General features: G+C 45.4%; 1 protein-coding gene across 12 annotated transcripts in view; it reads left to right on the top strand.

The window, feature by feature from the left end:
- Positions 1 to 20,764, top strand: part of NCOA1 (nuclear receptor coactivator 1) — a 361,163-nt gene that overhangs the window by 286,371 nt on the left and 54,028 nt on the right. For 11 of the 12 annotated variants that reach the window (XM_075126309.1, XM_075126305.1, XM_075126307.1 and 8 more), the window contains 4 exons: positions 1,209 to 1,304; positions 2,228 to 2,368; positions 3,943 to 4,090; positions 5,060 to 6,383. In XM_075126309.1, coding sequence (XP_074982410.1) covers positions 1,209 to 1,304; positions 2,228 to 2,368; positions 3,943 to 4,090; positions 5,060 to 6,383 — 1,709 coding nt within the window. The remainder of the gene's footprint in view (positions 1 to 1,208; positions 1,305 to 2,227; positions 2,369 to 3,942; positions 4,091 to 5,059; positions 6,384 to 20,764) is intronic. The other variant, XM_075126310.1, reaches the window with a different exon arrangement.

Genomic DNA, 20,764 nt, shown 5'->3' with positions numbered 1-20,764 from the left:
CAACAGTGAGAGCACAATCTCCAGCTCTTACATTATCCATTTCCTGTTGTCTGGATTGATGCTGTCCAGTCAGCAAGCCTTTACCCTCTCTCCATAAGCAGAGATGGAGACAGGCTGCCCTTCCGTGCATCAGGAGAACTCGCAATGGAGCATGTTAGGTAGAAATTAAGGAAAGGGAAAGATAAATTGATTAGTATGAAAAGCTGCTTCACAGGGAGCTCTGTCACTGCAGAATAACAGTGGGAGCCCCAATCCTTGAGATGGGTAAGACTGGACTGGACTGCATGGCACAGTCCTGCCCTGATCCCCAGCGGGTGGACTTGATGCCCTTATACAGGGGCAGTCAGTAGGTGGACCACAGGTCAAATCCAGACCGCCAGACGCTTTTGAACAGACTGCAAAATCTTTTTATTTACTTCTTGTTATCATAATTGTTATTATTTTTGTCTTATTTTCTCTGGAATCTGGACCTTGACTATACCTTGACCAAGAAATTTGGACCTTGACAAAAAATAATTGATTACCCCTGCCCTAACAGGACTTCTCTAGCTCTGATTTCTGTCACTTTTACCTAGTGCCTCCAGTAGTGCCAGGAGTGTTTGACAATTGTAGTAGCCAGTGAGTTTCAGGCCCCAGTCAGATCTGTAGGGGTGCACCTCTGCCCAGGCTCCTGACGGTCAGAAGGGTCACCCTGTACAGATCCGATTGCAGGATCAGGGCCGTGGTGCGTATCCACCACTGATCTCCAAATGGTAGAGGAAAGAAGTCTTCTTGCAAAAAACCTTAACCCTCATTTCTGTGTACCAGCCGTTATTTTCCAGTGCATTAACTGAATTAATCCATTGTAGTTTACACAGGAGATCATGATTGGAAGGAATAAATTACAGTATTTTATGACCAGATACTTTCCCTGGAGCCAACAGTTGTTGGCTTTCAGTGCTGACTATTATTGTGTGGTACTTCTGAAAGGCCTTACAGTTAGTTCCTCCAAACAATGGGGTTCTTTCCTCTCCAGCAAACATCATACAGCTTATAGAGAGCCCTGTTGTTTTGAAGGCCTAGGTGACAGGCCAGGTAAAGGCATCCAGAGTAGGATGTGGCTGTCGAGTACAACAATGCTATTTTAATTAAAACATTGAATTGCAAGTGGTTTCTATAACACTGGACTCTCACTTTCCCACTCTCCCCACCCTGTTCTGTTACGGCAGATTTCCAATCTTGTCTGATATGTATTGCACGGAGATTACCTCGACCTGCAGCTGTCACCAGTTCAGAATCTTTCATGACCAAGCAAGATACTACAGGTACTGTTCTCTGTGAGCTCGGGGGAGTTTTATGCTGGGAGATGCTAAGCATTGTTCTGGGTAAGGAGCCATCTTTGCAATCAAAATGCTTCCAGGCTAACAGCATCTTTGTTCCGCTAGAACTGTAAGATGATGTAGTTCTTGCAGATGTAGCATTGTCCCAGAATTTCATCCAGCCAGTAAGATAATGCCACAGGGTGCTAAACTAAAACAGTCTGCAAGGATGGCTGGCTTGAAGCTAGCCAGCCATACTTCCCCCTTAATTAAAATGGATACTTGTATATTACACAGTTTTGAAGAGGGTAGTGAAGTTTCAATACGAAACTGGTGAACAGATGAGAAATGCTCTATTTCTGGTGCGTCCCCTAGGTATTCATGAATGAGACAAGTTGCAATGTGTGCATGTTCCTCTCTTATTGTTCTCTTCATGTCCACAGTCAGTCAGTCATTTAGTAAAGCTGCCTGGATTTCAGTATCCTCAATAGGTAGATAACTCCTTGGGCGTATATTTCATTTTTTTGATCTGTGTAAGGACATCCCTAGTATTATCGCTGATTGCCTGGCTGATGTCAAGTTGGATGCATCTGGATTTTGTGATGCTGAATTTAGACTAGAGAGAGGTCTTTTTGATGAGGGTAACATGCAAATGTCCTTATTAATGATCTTTTGGGGCCTCCCTACTATGTTACTCCAACTTTATGCCAGTATAACCTCGGCAAGGCTCAGCCCACTGTACATACTTTGAGTATAGCTTCTAATTTTAGTTGTGAAAGCTCATTTCAAAACAAAGTATGTGCACGCCTCTAGCTCTGTGTGTACCTATATACACATGCCACACCGGGAGGATAAGAGTGAGAGCAGTATAAGTGACTTCTTTTGCACTGCTTCTGTATCTGAATAATGTGAATTTTCTTTCCACCCAGGTAAAATTATCTCCATTGACACCAGTTCCCTGAGAGCCGCAGGCAGGACTGGCTGGGAGGATTTAGTGCGGAAGTGCATCTATGCTTTCTTCCAGCCTCAGGGCAGAGAGCCATCTTATGCCAAACAGCTATTTCAAGAAGGTAACAGACTTCTCTCTTTGCTGTACTTTGCCTTGCATATTGAGCTGGGGTGGCTTCAATCAGAAGCTGATGCATAACCCTTGTTGCTGGATAAGTGCTTTCTGGAAAAAGGGAATTCTGCATGAATAATAAAGTGCCAATGAAGTAGCAGAAAAGGCTCAGTAGCACAGAAATGGCTCCTGCAACTGGAGAGGCTGGGTGTGGATCTCACAGCATTCAACAAACTACCATTCAGATCCCAGCACTGCTACAGTAACTTGCTTAGGGGATATGATTGGCCCAAAACTCATGTATGTCATGCCAGGCTAGAGGTTTGTTCACACCCTTCTGCAAATAAAGAAATGAGTCAAACTTCCAAAGACCGACTGTGGTCACTGCACTGAAACCAGAGGGTGATTTTTTTTCCTCCCACACTCCATGCATACATCAGCCCCAGTGTCAAAGTCCCATGACTGATCTTCAAGCTCTCCTCCTTTTCGGTAGTTTTTTTTAGCAGGGTTTTCCTCTGATCATGGTAGTGATTTAAGATATTGTTCCCTCTGGGGGTTTGTCAGGGAAGCTTGATGCACTGTTGGTGAGGACACTAACAAAGGAAATCAGGAAGACAGAATGTTGCATAGGGAGATTGGCTGAGCATCGAGAAAGATTTAATTCTCCCAGTGCTGCCGTGGTTAGTATCCTGTTGCAGCTCTCAATACCTGGCTTGGATTCATCAGGGTACACTGAGTATGTACTGTACACTGGTGATAGAATAATTGCCCTTTCTGCTGCTATAGCACTGTATGTTCAAGGACGGTGCTTAATTGATTTAAATAGGAGTACATTGATAAGGCAATCAGTTACAGCGCAGACATTCCTGGCTCACATTGTGCCCCATGTCCCTGCCCACAACAAGCAGCATTGAGAAGTTAACTTGCATCACACCACCCTTCAGATCTTCCTGAAACACCCGCTGCAACTGTGGGGACCAGATCTCCCAGTTTTATAGGGACAGTCCCAATATTGTGGGCTTTGTCTTATATAGGTGCCTATGACCTATAGGATGGCCCAGATAATACTGAGTCCTGCCATGAGTGCAGGGGACTGGACTAGATGACCTCTCGAGGTCCCTTCCAGTCCTATGATTATCCCCCTGCCACCTGTCCTGATTTTTCACACTTGCTATCTGGTCACCCTAGCTGCAATACACTGGGTTAGTGCAGCTGAAAATGGTGATGTGACCGTGATAAGGCAGTGAAGAACAGAGGAGAGAGACTACCTGGATTGCCATAACTTCACTTGAGGATTATTTTTGACTTGCATTGTTTTTGCACACTAACGGTGGGATCTTTGGGGACTGGCTAAAATACACAGAGCGCAATTGGGTGGAGGGGGAGAAGGGGAAGGTGCAAAGGTGGTTGCAAACTCTGTGTTGCTATCCTTGCGTGCACACGGATGGTGGAAGTCAATCCCCTACTACCTTCACCACCATCCTGCACCCCCCACATCCCTTCTCAAAGGTTTTGTGAGCCCTATCTGAATTGCTAAGCAGATGGATGGATCACGTCTGGTTTGTTTCCCTCCCCCCTCTCCAGTGATGACGCGTGGCACGGCCTTCAGTCCATCGTACAGATTCACGCTGAGCGACGGGACGGTACTTAGCGCCCACACCAAGTGTAAGCTCTGCTATCCTCAAAGCCCAGAAATGCAGCCTTTCATCATGGGCATCCATATCATTGACAGGTGAGTCCTAAGAACTTGGGGTGAAATCGCTGCTAGCTCGCGACTTGTCCTGGATCCTCAGCTGTAGCTGAGGAGTTCACAGCACAGCTCAGGAGTAGGAGTAGTCTGGAGGTTGCTGTAAGCTAGACCAGCTGCCAACGGTGTCTAGGAGCCTATAAGTGCAGTCAGAGATCAGTGTCAGCTGCGGGGATGGTGGCGTCTTAGGAGTCACATTGCTGGTTCTATGCCAGTGGCGGCTGGGGTGATCCTCTCACGCTGGTTTTGGGAGTGCAATTCCACAGTGAGGTGCTGCGTTGGGGGATCTTAGTCCATATGTTTGAAAGCCAAGGCAGCAAAAGTTCACTAAAGTTTGGCTATTTCTGTGGCTTCGCAGTTGTATCTGATGCTTATGCAGCTCCATGAATTCACACGGCACTTTACCAACATGGCGAAGGCTCATGCCCTGCCCCAGAGAACTTGCACTCAAACTCGTTCAGGAGGAAGAGGTTGTTATAGAACAGGAAAGATGGGGGAACTTACTGTGTGTTAAAGAAATGCAACCAGATGGAGGAGGGCAAAGAATTGTATTCTCTTAGCACTCTCCTCTCCCTACCAATGCGAGAATACACAGCCCAAAGTAGACCTTCCCCTCTGAGATAGATTTGTAGCTCCTCAGTTGCCACAGTGCTGCACAATCCACTAAATACCTACAGAGAGCAATGTAGCTGCTCCATCCACAAATGCTACTGAAATATGCTCTCTGTCCTCCTGGGACCCTAGGGTAGTGGTGGGGCTAAGATAGTGTGTGAAAACACCATATCGTACAAGCTGCAGCTGTCAGACTTACCAGGCCTGATGGGTCTATGTGATAGCTTAATCCCAAAGACGCTGGAAAGGTTTAGTTGAGCTGTACTACAGATTTAGTTGAGTCATCTTCTGAGTTGTGTCTCCCCACCACCCAGCCTCTCTGTCTTTTTTTCTTTCTTCCAGGGATCACCACATGCTCTCTCCTCAAGAGAACACTAACTCTGGAATGCCCCTTCCCCGTGTCAGCCCTGCGCTGAACCCCAGCATCTCCCCAGGGCAAGGCATGGCTCTCTCGTCTGCCATCCCTCCATCCAACAGCGGCATGTTGGCGACCAGTGTAAATCAGCAGCCAGGCTCTGGCCTCCATAGCAGCAATTCCAGCACCGGCCAGACGAGCTTTGGGTGTTCACCTGGGAATCAGATCGGAGCCAATGTTGCCTTAAGCCAGGGACAAGCTGGTCCCCAGAACAATAACCACCTTTTAAACCTCAATAGCTCCCCCTTGAATAGTCCAGGGATTACCCCAGCACAGTTCATGTCTCCTAGGCATCGGGTTAGCCCAGGATTGGTACCAAGGCCCAGAATGCCAAGCAATCCTTTCTCTCCTACCATGCCTACCATGCACTCTCCTGTGGGCATGGCAAGCGGTGGCTGCAGCAGCGGTGGCAGCAGCAACAGGCCTTTCCCCAGTGCCCCAATAAACTCTATGCAGGGGCTTAATGAAGGCCCCAGCACCCCCATGGGCTACTCCACGCCACCTCCCATTCTGAGGCAGCCGAGCTCCCAGAACTCGCCTGGCCGGCTCAGCATGCAGCCTGTGAAAACGGAGCCGAAAGACAGCAAGGAGATTACCTCCATCCTGAGCGAGATGATTCAGTCTGACAGTGGCTCGAGCGATGGCAAGCCACTGGACTCAGGCCTGCTACATGCCAGTGACAGACTCGCGGAGGGAGACACCAAGTGCTCCCAAGCTACCAGCCACAAGCTGGTTCAGCTCCTGGCCACAACGGCAGAACAACAGCTGCGGCATGCTGATGCAGACACTAGCTGCAAAGATCCCTTATCCTGCACAGGTGCCTCTGGGAACCCTCCAGGCAATGCGTGTCCCTCTTCCCATAGCTCCCTCACAGAGCGGCACAAGATCTTACACCGTCTCTTGCAGGAGGGCAGCCCCTCCGACATCACCACTCTGTCCATGGAGCACGACAAGAAGGATACTGCGCCAAATGCTGCCGCCACCCCTACCTCTCAGAGTCAGATCCCGGGGACCCCTGAAATCAAACTGGAGCCAGAGGCCTTGAAGAAAAAGGAGTCCAAGGACCATCAGCTCCTACGCTACCTACTAGACAAGGATGAGAAGGACCTTGCCGCAGTCCCGGCCCTGAGTCTGGACGACGTGAAGGTGAAAGTGGAGAAAACGGAGCAGATGGATCCGTGCAATACGACTCCGGCCCACCTGACCAAGCCCCCTGCCGCAGAGGAGGTAAAGCTAGAGTCGCAGGGCCAGGTGGGTTTTCCCTTTAGAATCCATGCTGTGTATCTAGGGTTAGCATTTAACACCAGTTAAGTTAAAGGAGAATCTCTTTTAGCACATAGTGATCTGAGGCCTATGAGAGAGACAGACAGACAGACACACACCCCTTAGCAGTTCTCCTTCGATTTATGGAGCTATAGCCCAGTGCGTGGTCTCGGGTTTTGCTGCTTCACAAACACTGGTAGTGGCATGACCGGTTCCAAGACTAACTTGCCAGCTGGGGTGTTAAAAGTAGATCTCTAAATGACCCCGAACTGTAATTAGACTCCTAAATGATCATGTGAGCAGTTAGGTGCCTAAATGTAGACCCTCAGGGAGCCACTTTGAAACTTCTTGTTGCTCATGCACACGCTCTGAGGAGCAGCAATGATGGGAGAGAAAAGAAAGCTTAATGGAGGTTTATCACAATACGATGGAACATGATGCATTGATTCTTCAAACGCTGAGAGGAGAGAAGCCATTTGTAGGACATTTCTGCATTGCCGAGGGGAAAAACTCTTCGTATCCAGCATCTGTAAGCCTATTCAGGGCTTATGTACTGGGGAATTTTCAATCTGTTGCCTACTTGTTGGCTGAGATTAGCAATTATAAGGGCCCTTTAGTTATCCTAAAAGTATTATTAAATTGAATAATCCAGTGACAGATCCCAGTGATAGAGTTTTGAGAGTATAGATATTCATTACAAGTGGCTATGAATAGAAGAGATTTCTTATTTTTGAAAGCCAGGGGAGATGGTAACATGGATAAAACTGCTTAATCCTTTTTAAACAAAGAGTACAGAGAGTCTGACATTAAGAGCATGCCTGTTAGCCTGCTTACTGACTGTGTCAAACAGGGCTGCTGGGTTGGGAAGATATTGCATGAATAACACAGAATGCTCTGAAAGCCTCAAATGGCAAATACACAAGAAGCCTCTTAATAAGGTTAAGAGCTCCATTCATTTGGGAGCCTCAGTCAGTTATCCCATCAGCAAGTGGGAATCTAACTAACTCTTTCCACCTTACTATAAAACATTCCTACTGGTATCACTCACACCTTAGATACATTAGATATTTCTCCTTCCATTCAGGCTCAGCTGTCTAGATTAACATAAATTGCCTCTAGACCAGGGAAGACACAGATTAAGATATATCTGTTTTGGAAAGAACAATGGAGCTTTGAGCTGGTGACTGGACATCATACAGCTTTGTGCAACTAGCTACTTTGTCCAGGAATGTTAGAGAGTTGGGGGGTGCAATCTGCCCCTCCCTAGGGTTTTGTATAGCACTTACCACTGTAATATCTGCAGAAAGGAAAACATCTTGCTACAGTCATGTTGAAAGTTATGCAGGTTACGCACAAATAGGAGCAACTGAAATGCACAGCTGCTCGTTTTTCTGGCATTCTGGCCCTGTTATATTTCACACGCAGCCTGATACTCCTTTGACCTGGTTATGACAACAGGCTATCTCACCGCCCAGCAGAGTTTGCTTATCAACACCATTGCACTGCCTGATTGTGTTAATATCAGGCCTTCTGGGAAAATAAAAGCATAGAGCCCAAGTTGCAACAACCTGGTTACAAGAAGAGAGCTGTGTGCCAGATTCGTCTGCTGATGGGACAACACTCTTAGCTCCCACAGTTACTAGTAGAGTAATAACTTTTTTGCATGTGAGCAACCAACCATGTTTAGAGTCAGCTGTGATGCTCACTGTTACAAACTCAGTTAAAAGCTGGTGTACAGAGAGGGACTCTATATCTATGGGAAGGAGGACCCAGGATCGCACCCCACAGTGAAAACTGGTTTGTCTGCTTTGTTTTCTTGCCCTGAGACCAGCAGTTCAGGGGTGAGATTGAGCTGCCACGCTTATCTGCATATCTCTGCCAGGCCACTCTGTGTTGTATAATTCATGCTGTTGGTTAAAAAAAAAAAAAAAAAAAAGCGTTTGGTCCTAGTTGTCTTCCAAATGACTGCAGTGTTACGCGCCCTAGCCTGCGTACACACGTCTGAAACAATAGCTCTGAGAGGCATGAATTGCCCCCTTTAGTAACAGTTTGTTGTCAGCTCTGGAGTCTAATGGGGTGTGTGCTTTTCAGAAACCTGAGGTCTGTACATGCACACGTGGGACTACTTTGTGGATGAAGTTATGGGTGCTGTGTGTGAAGACTGGCCATGTGTGCATGATTGGAGCTTACTGAGCAGTTTGTATGTACAAACGGATAGTTAGCATTTATATTCGTGGTAAACAGACCCCTGGTCTCAACAGCTTGATAACAAGGCCCTTCATAGGAACTTCATCTGTTTCACTGCTGCTGATCCTTACCGCAGACGCATCCAGGCACTCCAGTATTGTGGGCAGCGATTAAGCTATCAGCACTGTCTCCATCCATTCTGGCTCCAGAGCAGCATTGTTTAGCAGCACAGTGTATGGAAGATTCCTTCCATACGAAAAGACCAGGCCTGCCCTGGTTTAGAGGATTCTGCTTGCTTTCCTGCAGTTCCCAGGCATGGAGCTGCCAGTTCCTTTGATAAACAATTTAGAAAGGTAGTTGCAACATTTTTTAAGGGGGGTAGAAACACTGGGCGACTAAGGGCATAATTAAGCCCCTTCTGTAACTAAGAAGGGATTCTCCTGACTTACTTTATTTGCTGTTTGCTAACAGTGCACTCGGCCCGGGACTGAGCAAAGAGCTGAGCTGGGCCGAGGGATTTCAGGGACTCGTAATCTGAATGTGTTTGTAGGGCTCCCCATAGCCTTTGGAATCGACCTAATATTCCTATCCTAGCAAGTGACTTTTCTTCTCTGTGCATCTTCCCAAAGACGACGGGACTGCCAGGTTTTTATAATGACCAGAATGACCCTCTCCAAAGAGTTAAGGAAGAGGGGTTTTAGAACCCTAAAATGCCTACTTGTTAGCAGATTGCAACTCTTTGACTCCACAGCATCCAAGGAGAGAGTCCAGTGTCCAAATTTCTTCAGCTACCCAAACCATTTCGGTGAGGTTTCAGTTTATTTTTATGCTCTGTCACTAAAAATAAAACACCACCTAGATCTTGAATCCAACCTTCATTTTAGCTGTTGTGCTTGTGACTAGTCTACGAACCTGACACTGGAGTGGGAGAGTTTTATAATCCTGGGACTCATTAAAGGACAGTGCATCAGCTTCAGTCCTTATTCTCATTTTGTAACTAGCCTATAAGGATGCTACAAGCCTTGGATGACCAAAACATTGAGCCACACACTTGATGGCCTGTGGAACTACTTGCTACATGATATCACAAAGAACAAGAAGTTCAATAGGATTCAAAAAAGGATTAGATATTTATATGGATTCTAACAGGAGTTAAAATGGTTAATAGTAAAAAACAAAAACTAAAAACAAACAAAAAAAAACCTCCAACCCTCCTGCTTCGAGGCATGAGCCAAACACTAACTAAAGGGAATGAAGAAAAAACATTCCCTGGGGGGAGGTTATCCAATAATTGCCCTATTTACTGGGTTTTTGTGCCTTCCTCTGCCGCAGTTGACAGTGGCACCTGTCAGACAGTATTGCCAATCCCATGCATTAAAAAAAATCATGAAGTCGGTCTCCCAAAATCATGAGATTGGCTTAAAAATTATGAGGTTTTAAAAATACTAGATTTTATCTTCTTTTCATTTGCCTTCTGGTTTCTGAGCCTTTAAATTGCACTTGGATCATATTTCCTGACTTTCCTGCACAACCAGAGGGGCTAAAATCTTACTTTAAAAAGTAGAAGAAGAAAGCTGAGCATCTCATGGAATCCGCTGCTTCCAGGAGCCGAGACTTTGTGAAAGATTCTAAATACTGTATTGTGAGACTCATGATAAAATTACAAGCCTGGGAGACAGGGCCCTGAACTAGAGCTATTGGTCTGACCCTGCATGGCAATGTGTGTTCCTTCCTAGACAATAGTCTTGTCTTGAGTCGCTTCTCTAAAGGAGATCTTTTTTTGCTTTGCAAAGCTGCCTTACTCCAGACTGTGCCTTTCTGTGACATATATAATAAGTAGCAGGGTGCTCTGCCATCTCCACTATTGCATGAGGTTGCCACTTAGCTTTATACCACAATTCTCAGATACTTGTGCTTGCTGATTTTATTGTTTTTTCATTCGTGCATCTTAGGGATAGTGGTAGCATGACAAATGGAAATGAGGATATATGGAGGTAGATATTACCATATCTGAGGTAGAAGCGAAACTCAAACAGCTTAATGGGACTAAATCGGGGGGCCTAGATAATCTTCATCCAAGAATATTAAAGGAATTGGCATCCGAAATTGCAAGCCCATTAGCAAGAATTTTTAATGAATCTGTGAACTCAGGAGTTGTACCGTATGATTGGAGAATTGCTAACATCGTTCCTATTTTTAAGAAAGGGAAAAAAAGTGATCCGGGTAACTACAGGCCTGTTAGTTTGACATCTGTAGCATGCAAGGTCTTGGAAAAAAATTTGAAGGAGAAAGTAGTTAAGGACATTGAAGTCAATGGTAGATGGGACAAAATACAACATGGTTTTACAAAAGGTAGATCGTGCCAAAGCAACCTGATCTCCTTCTTTGAGAAAGTAACAGATTTTTTAGACAAAGGAAACGCAGTGGATCTAATTTACCTAGTTTCAGTAAGGCGTTTGATACCATGCCACATGCGGAATTATTAGTTAAATTGGAAAAGATGGGGCTCAATATGAACATTGAAAGGTGGATAAGGAATTGGTTAGCAGGGAGACTACAACGGGTCCTACTGAAAGGTGAACTGTCAGGCTGGAGGGAGGTTACCAGTGGAGTTCCTCAAGGATCAGTTTTGGGACCAGTTTTATTTAATTTTTTTATTACTGACCTCGGCACAAAAAGTGGGAGTGTGCTAATAAAGTTTGCGGATGATACAAAACTGGGAGGTATTGCCAATTTAGAGAAGGACCGGGATATCCTACAGGAGGATCTGGATGACCTTGTAAACTGGAGTAATGGTAATAGGATGAAATTTAATAGTGAGAAGTGTAAGGTTATGCATTTAGGGATTAATAACAAGAATTTTAGTTATAAGCTGGGGTCGCATCAATTAGAAGTAACGGAGGAGGAGAAGGACCTTGGAGTATTGGTTGATCATAGGATGACTACGAGCAGCCAATGTGATATGGCTGTGAAAAAAGCTAATGCGGTCTTGGGATGCATCAGGAGAGGTATTTCCAGTAGGGATGAGGAGGTTTTAGTACCCTTATACAAGGCACTGGTGAGACCTCACCTGGAATACTGTGTGCAGTTCTGGTCTCCCATGTTTAAGAAGGATGAATTCAAACTGGAACAGGTACAGAGAAGGGCTACTAGGATGATCCGAGGAATGGAAAACTTATCTTATGAAGGGAGACTCAAGGAGCTTGGCTTGTTTAGCCTAACTAAAAGAAGGTTGAGGAGAGATATGATTGCTCTCCATAAATATATCAGAGGGATAAATACCGGAGAGGGAGAGGAATTATTTAAGCTCAGTACCAATGTGGACACAAGAACAAATGGATATAAACTGGCCACCAGGATGTTTAGACTTGAAATTAGACAAAGGTTTCTAACCATCAGAGGAGTGAAGTTTTGGAATAGCCTTCCAAGGGAAGCAGTGGGGGCAAAAGATCTACCTGGCTTTGAGATTAAACTCGATAAGTTTATGGAGGAGATGGTATGATGGGATAACATGATTTTGGTAATTAATTGATCTTTAATATTCATGGTAAATAGGCCCGATGGGATGGGATATTAGATGGGGTGGGATCTGAGTTACCCAGGAAAGAATTTTCTGTCGTATCTGGCTGGTGAATCTTGCCCATATGCTCAGGGTTTAGCTGATGGCCATATTTGGGGTTGGGAAGGAATTTTCCTCCAGGGCCTCTTCCAATCTGCCCTGGAGGTTTTTCGCCTTCCTCTGTAGCATGAGGCACGGGTCACTTGCTGGAGGATTCTCTGCTCCTCAAAGTCTTTAAACCACTATTTGAGGACTTCAGTACCTCAGGCATAGGTGAGGTTTTTCGCAGGAGTGGGTGGGTGAGATTCTGTGGCCTGCGTTGTGCAGGAGGTCAGAGTAGATGATCATAATGGTCCCTTCTGACCTTAGTATCTATGAATCAAGAGAGGCCGGTTTTCCAAGTCAATTAACCAACAATCTTTAAAGGAAAGGAAGAGATTAAAGGAGATGGCACTACTGCCAGAGCACTGAGAGTGAGGGGGATTGACTTGTGCAGCAGTGAACTACCTCGCATGGGGTCTGATGCTCCACTCACTGAAATCAAGGGTAACACTCCCGACTGACTGCAGTGAGTGCAGGATTTAACCCCTGGAGCACAAGTCCCATTGAGTCCTGCTTGGCTGAGAGAATGGTGGTTGGCATGGGAGGTAGTGAGGTTGTTGCTATAAAATAGGAGGGATTATTAAGGCTCCAGCTAAAATGAGAACAACCCTTCCAAGTTAGTATGGCCGTTTTGGACAGCAAAAAAGTACATGGGAACCACTAACTTAATAAACAGCCCACCTTCTTTCCCATGAGTCTGAGCGAGGTTTCTGCTTTATTCCAAATTTTATAAAGGAAAAGGCCCTGCTCTCAACCTCAGACATCATCTACTTTCGTTTCAGGCTGGAGGGAGCTTGTAGGGTTAAACTGTAAACGCCTGAAAGTAGGGTTGATAATGAAAATTCTGTTGTAAGTTTAACTGTAGCAACAGGAATGGAATGGAATTTGGATCTGCAGAGTTGCCCTATCAAGGGAAGCACTAGGGGAGCACTATACTTCAGCACTTTCCAGCCTGCTGGGAAATCTGCAGCACGTTAGTTTTTATATTTGCAACCGAGAGGCAACTCGTCCTGACTTAAAATTGCACTCACAGCTTCTTTTCTGCATCTTATGCAAAGAAGAGCCTGCAGGCTTGATGGTGCCTATTCTGCTGGAGAGGTAACAGCCTCTTGGAGTTCTGGAGGAACTCGTGGCTATATCATTTAAATGACACCACAGGCTTCTATTAATTAAATTAATCTCATCAGCTGTAAGTAAAGTAATCTCTTCTACGCTTCAGGCTGCCAGTTTCGCAGAAGCAGGGCCAGCAGAAGTCGCGCACCTTGTCAGTCTGGGATGTTTTTGGTAAAATCCAAGTTGTTGGTTTTTTTTTAAATAAAACCTTTCTATTCCATGCCCCCATAGAGAGCTCCCTCCCACTACTACCCTTAGGAAGCAGGGTCATGTAGTTAAGTTGGTTAAGCCCCACAACTGGGTTTGATTCCTGGCTCTGCAGGAGGAAACCTTATTAGACTTTGTCAGGTGCTTTGGTAAAGGAAAGGATACTAACCTCTGTTCCTGTGCACAAATATTTTTGATGATTTACCTATAACCACCTTTCTTCCATTTAGCAGTGTAAAGCCCTTTACTCACTGGCATATAAACGACATAGAAATCACTTCCAGTGCTAAAATGTAGTCATCTCTGGGGTGGAATGCAGCAGCTGCTGAACGGTGTACAATTACAGTATCCAACAGTTTAGGTCAGGAAGAATATTGTATCCATTGGAAACTTTAGGTGGGCAGAATGTAATGATCCATCCTTGAATGTTGCTGGGAATGAGGGACCCCACTCCTGATAAATGTGCCATGGAACCTTCAACAGCCTATTAATTTTGTAAGAAATCAAATGACTTGCCATAATTATTTCATATCCTGAGAAGTGGACCCTAGAGTAATGCTCCCTTCTCTTTAAACTATAGGTTCTGTCTGGGAATTATATTGCTGTCAGGAGGGCAGATTATCCTTAGAAAGGAAAAGAGGAATTCTGTTGAATTTCTGCGTGGGCGGGGGTTTTTGTGTGTGTGTGCTTAGCCTTTATTACAGGACCATTGCGAGACAAAAGCTGGGTCATTCAAGAAGCGTTAACTTATTCAGCTGAACTAGCACTGCTGCAGGATTTAATTTAATATTAGCTTAGTGACTTTGCTGCTGCTGCTTGGCCAGGCTTTATTGAAAACCAGCAAAATCCTGCGTGATCTCACGCACCCCTTTAAATCACACCCGTTTGATTTTAGCAAATGTTGACTGAGTGAGTGGATAAGCGATAAAATGTGCAGCTCTCTAGTACCCATAAAAGATGCAGCTTGTTCCTATGGCTCACCCAGTGCGAGTGGGGATAGTCTTAATTTTATTATGAATGTTAACTTTTATATTGTGGTAGCACATGGAGGCCAAGAAGGTCAAAAACCAGTTGAGTTAAGCGCTGTACAAACACAAAGTATGTAGCAAGTCGCCGCCCCAAACTGCAACGATGTATGCTTTACAACAAGGGTGAGATTTCAGGAGGGTAAACTGGTGGCTTTGTGGGTCTTGTCTGGGAGCTCCTTCGTGAGTATGGGAGAACTGTGTATCCACTGTGCTATGCTGGGCACTCCCCAGGCTAGTGTAAATAGGTTAGGCTCTCTCGTTTGATGTGCAGTTGTGGGATGGACAATAAAAATAACGAGGGAGCGCCGTTCTGCCCTTTTCACTTGGAGTTTGTTTTAAAGATATTTATCATCTGCCTCGCTGACCTTTCTCGGTGGGAAGGGCTAAACCTTTTTCCTTAGCAGGATGTATGTGATTCATCCAGTATCAATGGACCAGTGCATTAGCTGAAAGTTTAATGCGTTGATCCCTGCTGAAAGGATTAAGCATATTGGCATTTCATTATCATCTTACCACACCATCCGGTGCATAAGGCCATTTGGCCGGTGCCAAATGTCTCCAGTCATTCCTGTCCTGAGCTCATTTGTCCAAGTCTTTTATGTTCAGATGTAGTAAATGCCACTCCATTCATTAGTGTGCTGCAGAATGCCTCTAGGACGGCCTCTCCATCTCTTGTCTGGGGTTGCCAAAGAAATGCTTCTTTAGGTAGCTTATTATCGGCTATTCTTAACAGATATCCCAAATATGTCCATCTTTTCTTCCGCACTACTTGTATCATTGTAGGTAGCTATGCCCATTCTAGTACCACTTAATTACTTATTGTCTCAGTCCATTTTACTTTGAATATTCTATGCAGACACTTGCATTGATTGCTGTTCAGTTTGCACTGGAATGTTCCAGGACTCTGCTCCATATCGAAGGATACTTAGGACATTGCTGCTTAAGATTTTGAGTTTCGTGTTATTGCTAATTATGTTGACTTCCATGTTGTATGGAGTTTTTGAAATACAGCACTTGCTTTTCCTACTCTGGACTTTACATCAGATGTGCAGTCATCAGTTTTGTGAGTGTTGCTTCTCAGGGAAGATTAATGTTTTTCAAGGCTTCACCTTCCAAATAGATGAATTGATAGGTAAATTAATTTTCCTACTCTTTGATTTATTGATAAGACCTATTGGGTTGGTAGAATTTGTGAGACCACCTGTCTCACTGCATATCTTCAACTGATTTATTTGTAAGTTCGATATCGTTGACAAAGTCTGACACCAAGCTCACTATCCATGCAATGCCCATTTCCATACTGACAGTCTGTTGCATAACAGAGTCCAAGATGGCATTTATGTGACCATAATTAACATCCATGTTAAGACCCCATAGGGGTGAACGGCAGGAGTAGGGGGAAGTAGCCACTTCACAGTGCTACTCTTTCACTCTGCTTGGCTGCATAGTCAGTACCCAAACAGAGAACCAGTTTACTTTGTGCAACAAACCTGTCTTTGCCGTCAGAAGGGCTGGGAACCTTTATAATAAATACCAAGATTCTGAATTCTGTCCGCAGTCATTGGATGAACCTGAATTCTCAAAATACCTGGAATTTCTGCACTCCTTGGAGTTCTCTTACCCCAGATCAGAATCCAAGTTCATGGTCAGCCTAATAATGCCTTTTAAATGACAAAAAAACTAGATAGGAGTGAAGTAAGAATCAGGGACTCCTCATAGCAATCAACCTCATTTTAAAGCACTTTTCTCCTGCTTCCTTGTGAAGTATGTATTAATCCCGTGGCTATGCGGTTCTGCTTTCAGGCAGGCTCATTAACAAGATAATTATATTAGCTATTTTAAAAAGGACTTTACATCATTATGTTGACCCTGATGTGTGGAGGCTTCTCTTTGGAACTTCAAGGTACACCCCCTCCAGGTACTAATCCAGTCTGCACTGCTTCTCAACAAGTTACCCGCCCGGAATACTGCTTAGACTGAAGATAAGGTTAGATGCAATAAACTAAGGTCATGTCTACACTAGCGAGTTTACAGCAGCACAGCTGTGCCAGTGTGAGATTGCACGTGTAGCCACTCTGTTGACGGGAAAGCTCTCCCGCTGACATAATTAAACCACCTCCAACAAGCAGCGGAGCTATGTCGGCGGAAGAATGTGTCCCTCCGACATAGCGCTGTCCACACCAGCACTTCTGTTGGTGTGACTTATATCGCTCAGAGGGATGGGTTTTTTTCCACACCTCTGAGTGACATAAGTAAGTTATAGACATAAGCTACTGTAGACATAGCCTAAGAATCTGTGAATCTAGGAAATGGATTTAAGCAAGTTTAAGTTTCTAAGGAAAAAAGTGTTACTGTCTAAGGGCCAAAGTATTTATAAAGTAGTTCCTGGGGCAAATTCCATTCTGGGATACTGCGTACACGGGAGTTAGCATGAGCGCTGCACGTGTGTCTGAAGGCAGACCTGGCTCAATACATTTAGACTGTATCTACACCAGCACTTCTATCGGTATAACTTATGTTGCTTAGGGGTGTGAAAAAAACACCTCTCGGAGCAACGTAAGTTACACCGACGGAAGCGCTGGGGTGGACGGCGCTATGTCAGTGGGAGACACTCTCCCGCCGACATAGCTCCTCTGCTTTGGGGGTGGTTTAATTATATCCACGGGAGCACGCTATCCCATCCTCATAGAGCGGCTACATGTGCAATCTCACAGTGGCACAGCTGTACCACTGTAAACTCACTTGTGTAGACATAGCCATAGATGTTAAGACTAGAAAGAACTCTTATGGTCATCTAGTCCAATCTCCTGCATAATACAGGCCATGGAACTTCACCCGTTGATTCCTGCATCTAGTCCAGCAGTTTATGGTTGAGCTTATCTTTTAGATCGGGGTGGGCAAACTTTTTGGCCCAAGGACCACATCGGGGTTGCAAAACTGTATGGAGGGCCGGGTAGGGAAGGCTGTACCTCCCCAAACAGCGTGGCTCCGCCCCCTGTCTGCCCCCTCCCCCTCACACCCCCCATCCAACCCCCTTGTCCCCTGACTGCCTCCTCCTGGGACCCCCGCCCCTAACCGCCCTCCCTGGGACCCCACCCCCTGTCCAACCCCCCCACTCCCTGTCCCCTGACTGCCCTGACCCCTATCCACATCCCCACCCCCTGACAGGCCCCCCCTGGAACTCCCACACCTTTCCAACCCCCTGTTCTCCATTCCCCGACCACCCCCCCAGAACCTTCGCCTCATCCAACCGCCCCGATAGGCCCCCCGGGATTCGCACACCTATCCAACCGCCCCCTGCTCCCTGACTGCCCCCCGGGACCTCCCGGCCCCCTTACCATGCTGCTCAGAGCAGCATGTCTGGCAGCCACACCACCCAGCCAGAGCCACTGCTGTGCTGCCCTGCAGGAGTGCGCTGCCCAGCACCCAGAGTGCTGCCTGCGGGGGAGGGAGGACAACGGGGGAGGGGCCGGGGGCTAACCTCCCTGGCGGGGAGCTCAAGGGCCAGGCTGGACAGTCCCGCGGGCTGGATGTGGCCTGTGGACCATAGTTTGCCCACCTCTGTTTTAGATGGACGTTCAGCCTTGAATTCTCCATCACTTTATCTTTTAAATAACCCTTCCCTTGGTAATCTGTTCCAGGAGTTAATTGTCTTCACTGGTAAAAAATTTGCTTTTTATTTCCAGATGAACCTTTGTTGAATTCAATTTCCAGCCATTGCATCATATTCTGCCTTTGACCACTAGATTAAATAGTTCTCCAGTATCAGATATCTTCTCATACCCAGGTATAGGCACTTACAGACCAAGATCAAGTCATCTTTTAACCTTCTCTTCAGTAAACTAAATAAACTGAGCTTTTTTAGTCTCTCATTGTATGACATGTTTTTCAGACCACAAATTATTCAGATGGAGGCTGGATCTTTTATTGAAATCATTGGGAACTGCAAGGGCATCTCTGAGTGATTGATATGGCCCGAGTTGTTTAGTTCATAAAGTAAAATGTGAACACTGTGTTTACTACCCCTTCACACCCATCTCTCCCTTCTCCACTCCCCAGTCTCTTTCCATGCCTCCTGGGCAATGTAACTAGACTCATGGGTTTCATTTTCCTTTCTCTTTGCCATGGGTCATAAACTTTCACGATGACTAAGTTTTCACACACACACACACGTTCTACATGTAACAGAGCTTCTTTCAGTCCTGTTAAAAAGTGTCCCCACACTACAGATAGCGAGTGTCTTATATTTGCGTGTAGTAATAAATAGCTTACTACATGTATTCCCTTTGTTGCAAGGCATCTAGCAATCTTGTGCTCTAATGAAAATCTGTTGTTTCAAGAAGCTCTATTTCTTCGAAGAATTAGAATTGTATTCTTCTTGCAGAGGCAGTGCTGAGGCTGCAATTCCTGTATTTTATTGTTTCTGTAAGTGGGAGTGATTATGTTTATAAGGATGTTCTTTTCCTAAAGACTCTGGGCTTAAAGTTTGATGGATAGCATACACTATGAAATTAATGGGTGGATATTCCATTATAAATCATCATGTTTATTGTCCTTAAAGCATTACATAAACATTGTTTAATCCTCACAATTCTGCGAGGAAAGTAAGTACTTGCCCTATCACAGAAATTGTGTACATTAAAAATCCCTAACTATCTAAATACTTATGTGACCCTAGAATGAGTGACTTGCTGAAAGGTCATACAGGCAAAGCTGTGGCAAAGCTGGGAATTGCACCAGATTTCTTGGGTCCCATCAAGTGCCTTAACCACAACACCATCCATCCTTTTGTTTAATGTGGCATTGTTATCCTGGTTCAAATGTGAGACGCTCTTGAATATCTAGGAAGAGAACGGTCTCTCCCAAAGTCCTATGGCACAGCCTCCGGAGCGCGTTCACAATGTCTCAACAATGTATATAACACAGCACTACTGGTGAGTATTGTGGCAAAGATTGTTAAACAGTTCAGCTGTTGGTTATAACAACATAACCACCTTCTTCTGCCTTAGATGGTCCACTAGTGTCTCCTTTTCTTATGATACAGTCATGACTTGATTGTTTTATACAGCGCTTTCCCATCTGAAAGTACATTGCAGGCCTTATGCCTTTGTTGTGGGATGTGATAAATTGATGAAATCTTGTCAGTAAAGAGTGAGCGAGAAAGAGAGAGAATCTAGTAGACAGTGCTGTCTTTTGTAGCTTTTCTTGCTGTACTTGAATAAATATGGAGATAAGTCTTTAAGTTGGATCCTTGGAGAATGATAACCTTGAACTCATGCTAAGGAGATGCAATGGCACTTTATCAGCATTGGTCCCTCCACACAAAGGGCCTGTCTACAGTGGGCAAGCCTGCCATTGTATGGGGCATTGGTAGTATGAAAGAGCCAAGCTTTTTATCCTCGCACCGCGCCAAGATTTGCACCTTGTAGGGAGGATGTGCCCATCCTTTTTCCGTTACTGGATTAATATATTTTTAACCAAATGGGGATTAAAAAGAAACTTACCCATAAATTCCTGTTGGAGGAAGCAAAGAGTCAACCTTCCTCTGAAGCGGCTCCTGCTGGCCACTCATGGAGACAGGATACTGGACTAGATAGGCTATTGGTCTGATTTCATCTGGCAGTTGCTATGTTCTAAATTTTTTCTGGGGTCTAGGCTGCTCACTTGACGGTGGCAGCCGAGTGCCTTTGCTCCCCTCACTCGCTGGCTGTGGCTTTCTGCATCTGAACTGGGACAAATTTAGCAGTCACTTGAACAGGCCGCTTACCCCCTGGGAGGCTGCCCAGCATTCCCAGTGCCTTATGGGCTCTAAGAGGTGGTTTGCATAATGTGGGAGGAGGAAGACTTGACATGTGTAACTTCTGTATATCCATAAAAAGAGAGAATGAACTATCTGACCCACATTTCCAAGAGGGATCTGAACTTTTCTTCTGGCTAGGAAGCCATTTCCCTCCATCCCTGCTGCTTGCTGGAGGGCTTCCCTGGCATTAATTCCATACAGGTATGTCTACACTGCAATGAGTCAGCCGTGGCTGGCCCATGCCAGGTGACTTGGCCTCACAGGGCTTGGGCTAAGGGACTGCTTGATTGCGATGTAGATGTTGGGGCTCGTGGTGGAGCCTAAGCTCTGGGACCCTCCCACCTTGTGAAGTTCTAGAGCCCGGGTCCCAGCC

The sequence above is a fragment of the Caretta caretta genome, chromosome 3 (assembly GCF_965140235.1).
Source record: "Caretta caretta isolate rCarCar2 chromosome 3, rCarCar1.hap1, whole genome shotgun sequence".
NCBI classification, from domain to species: Eukaryota; Metazoa; Chordata; order Testudines; family Cheloniidae; genus Caretta; species Caretta caretta.
This window is presented reverse-complemented; position numbering and strand designations above follow the sequence as displayed.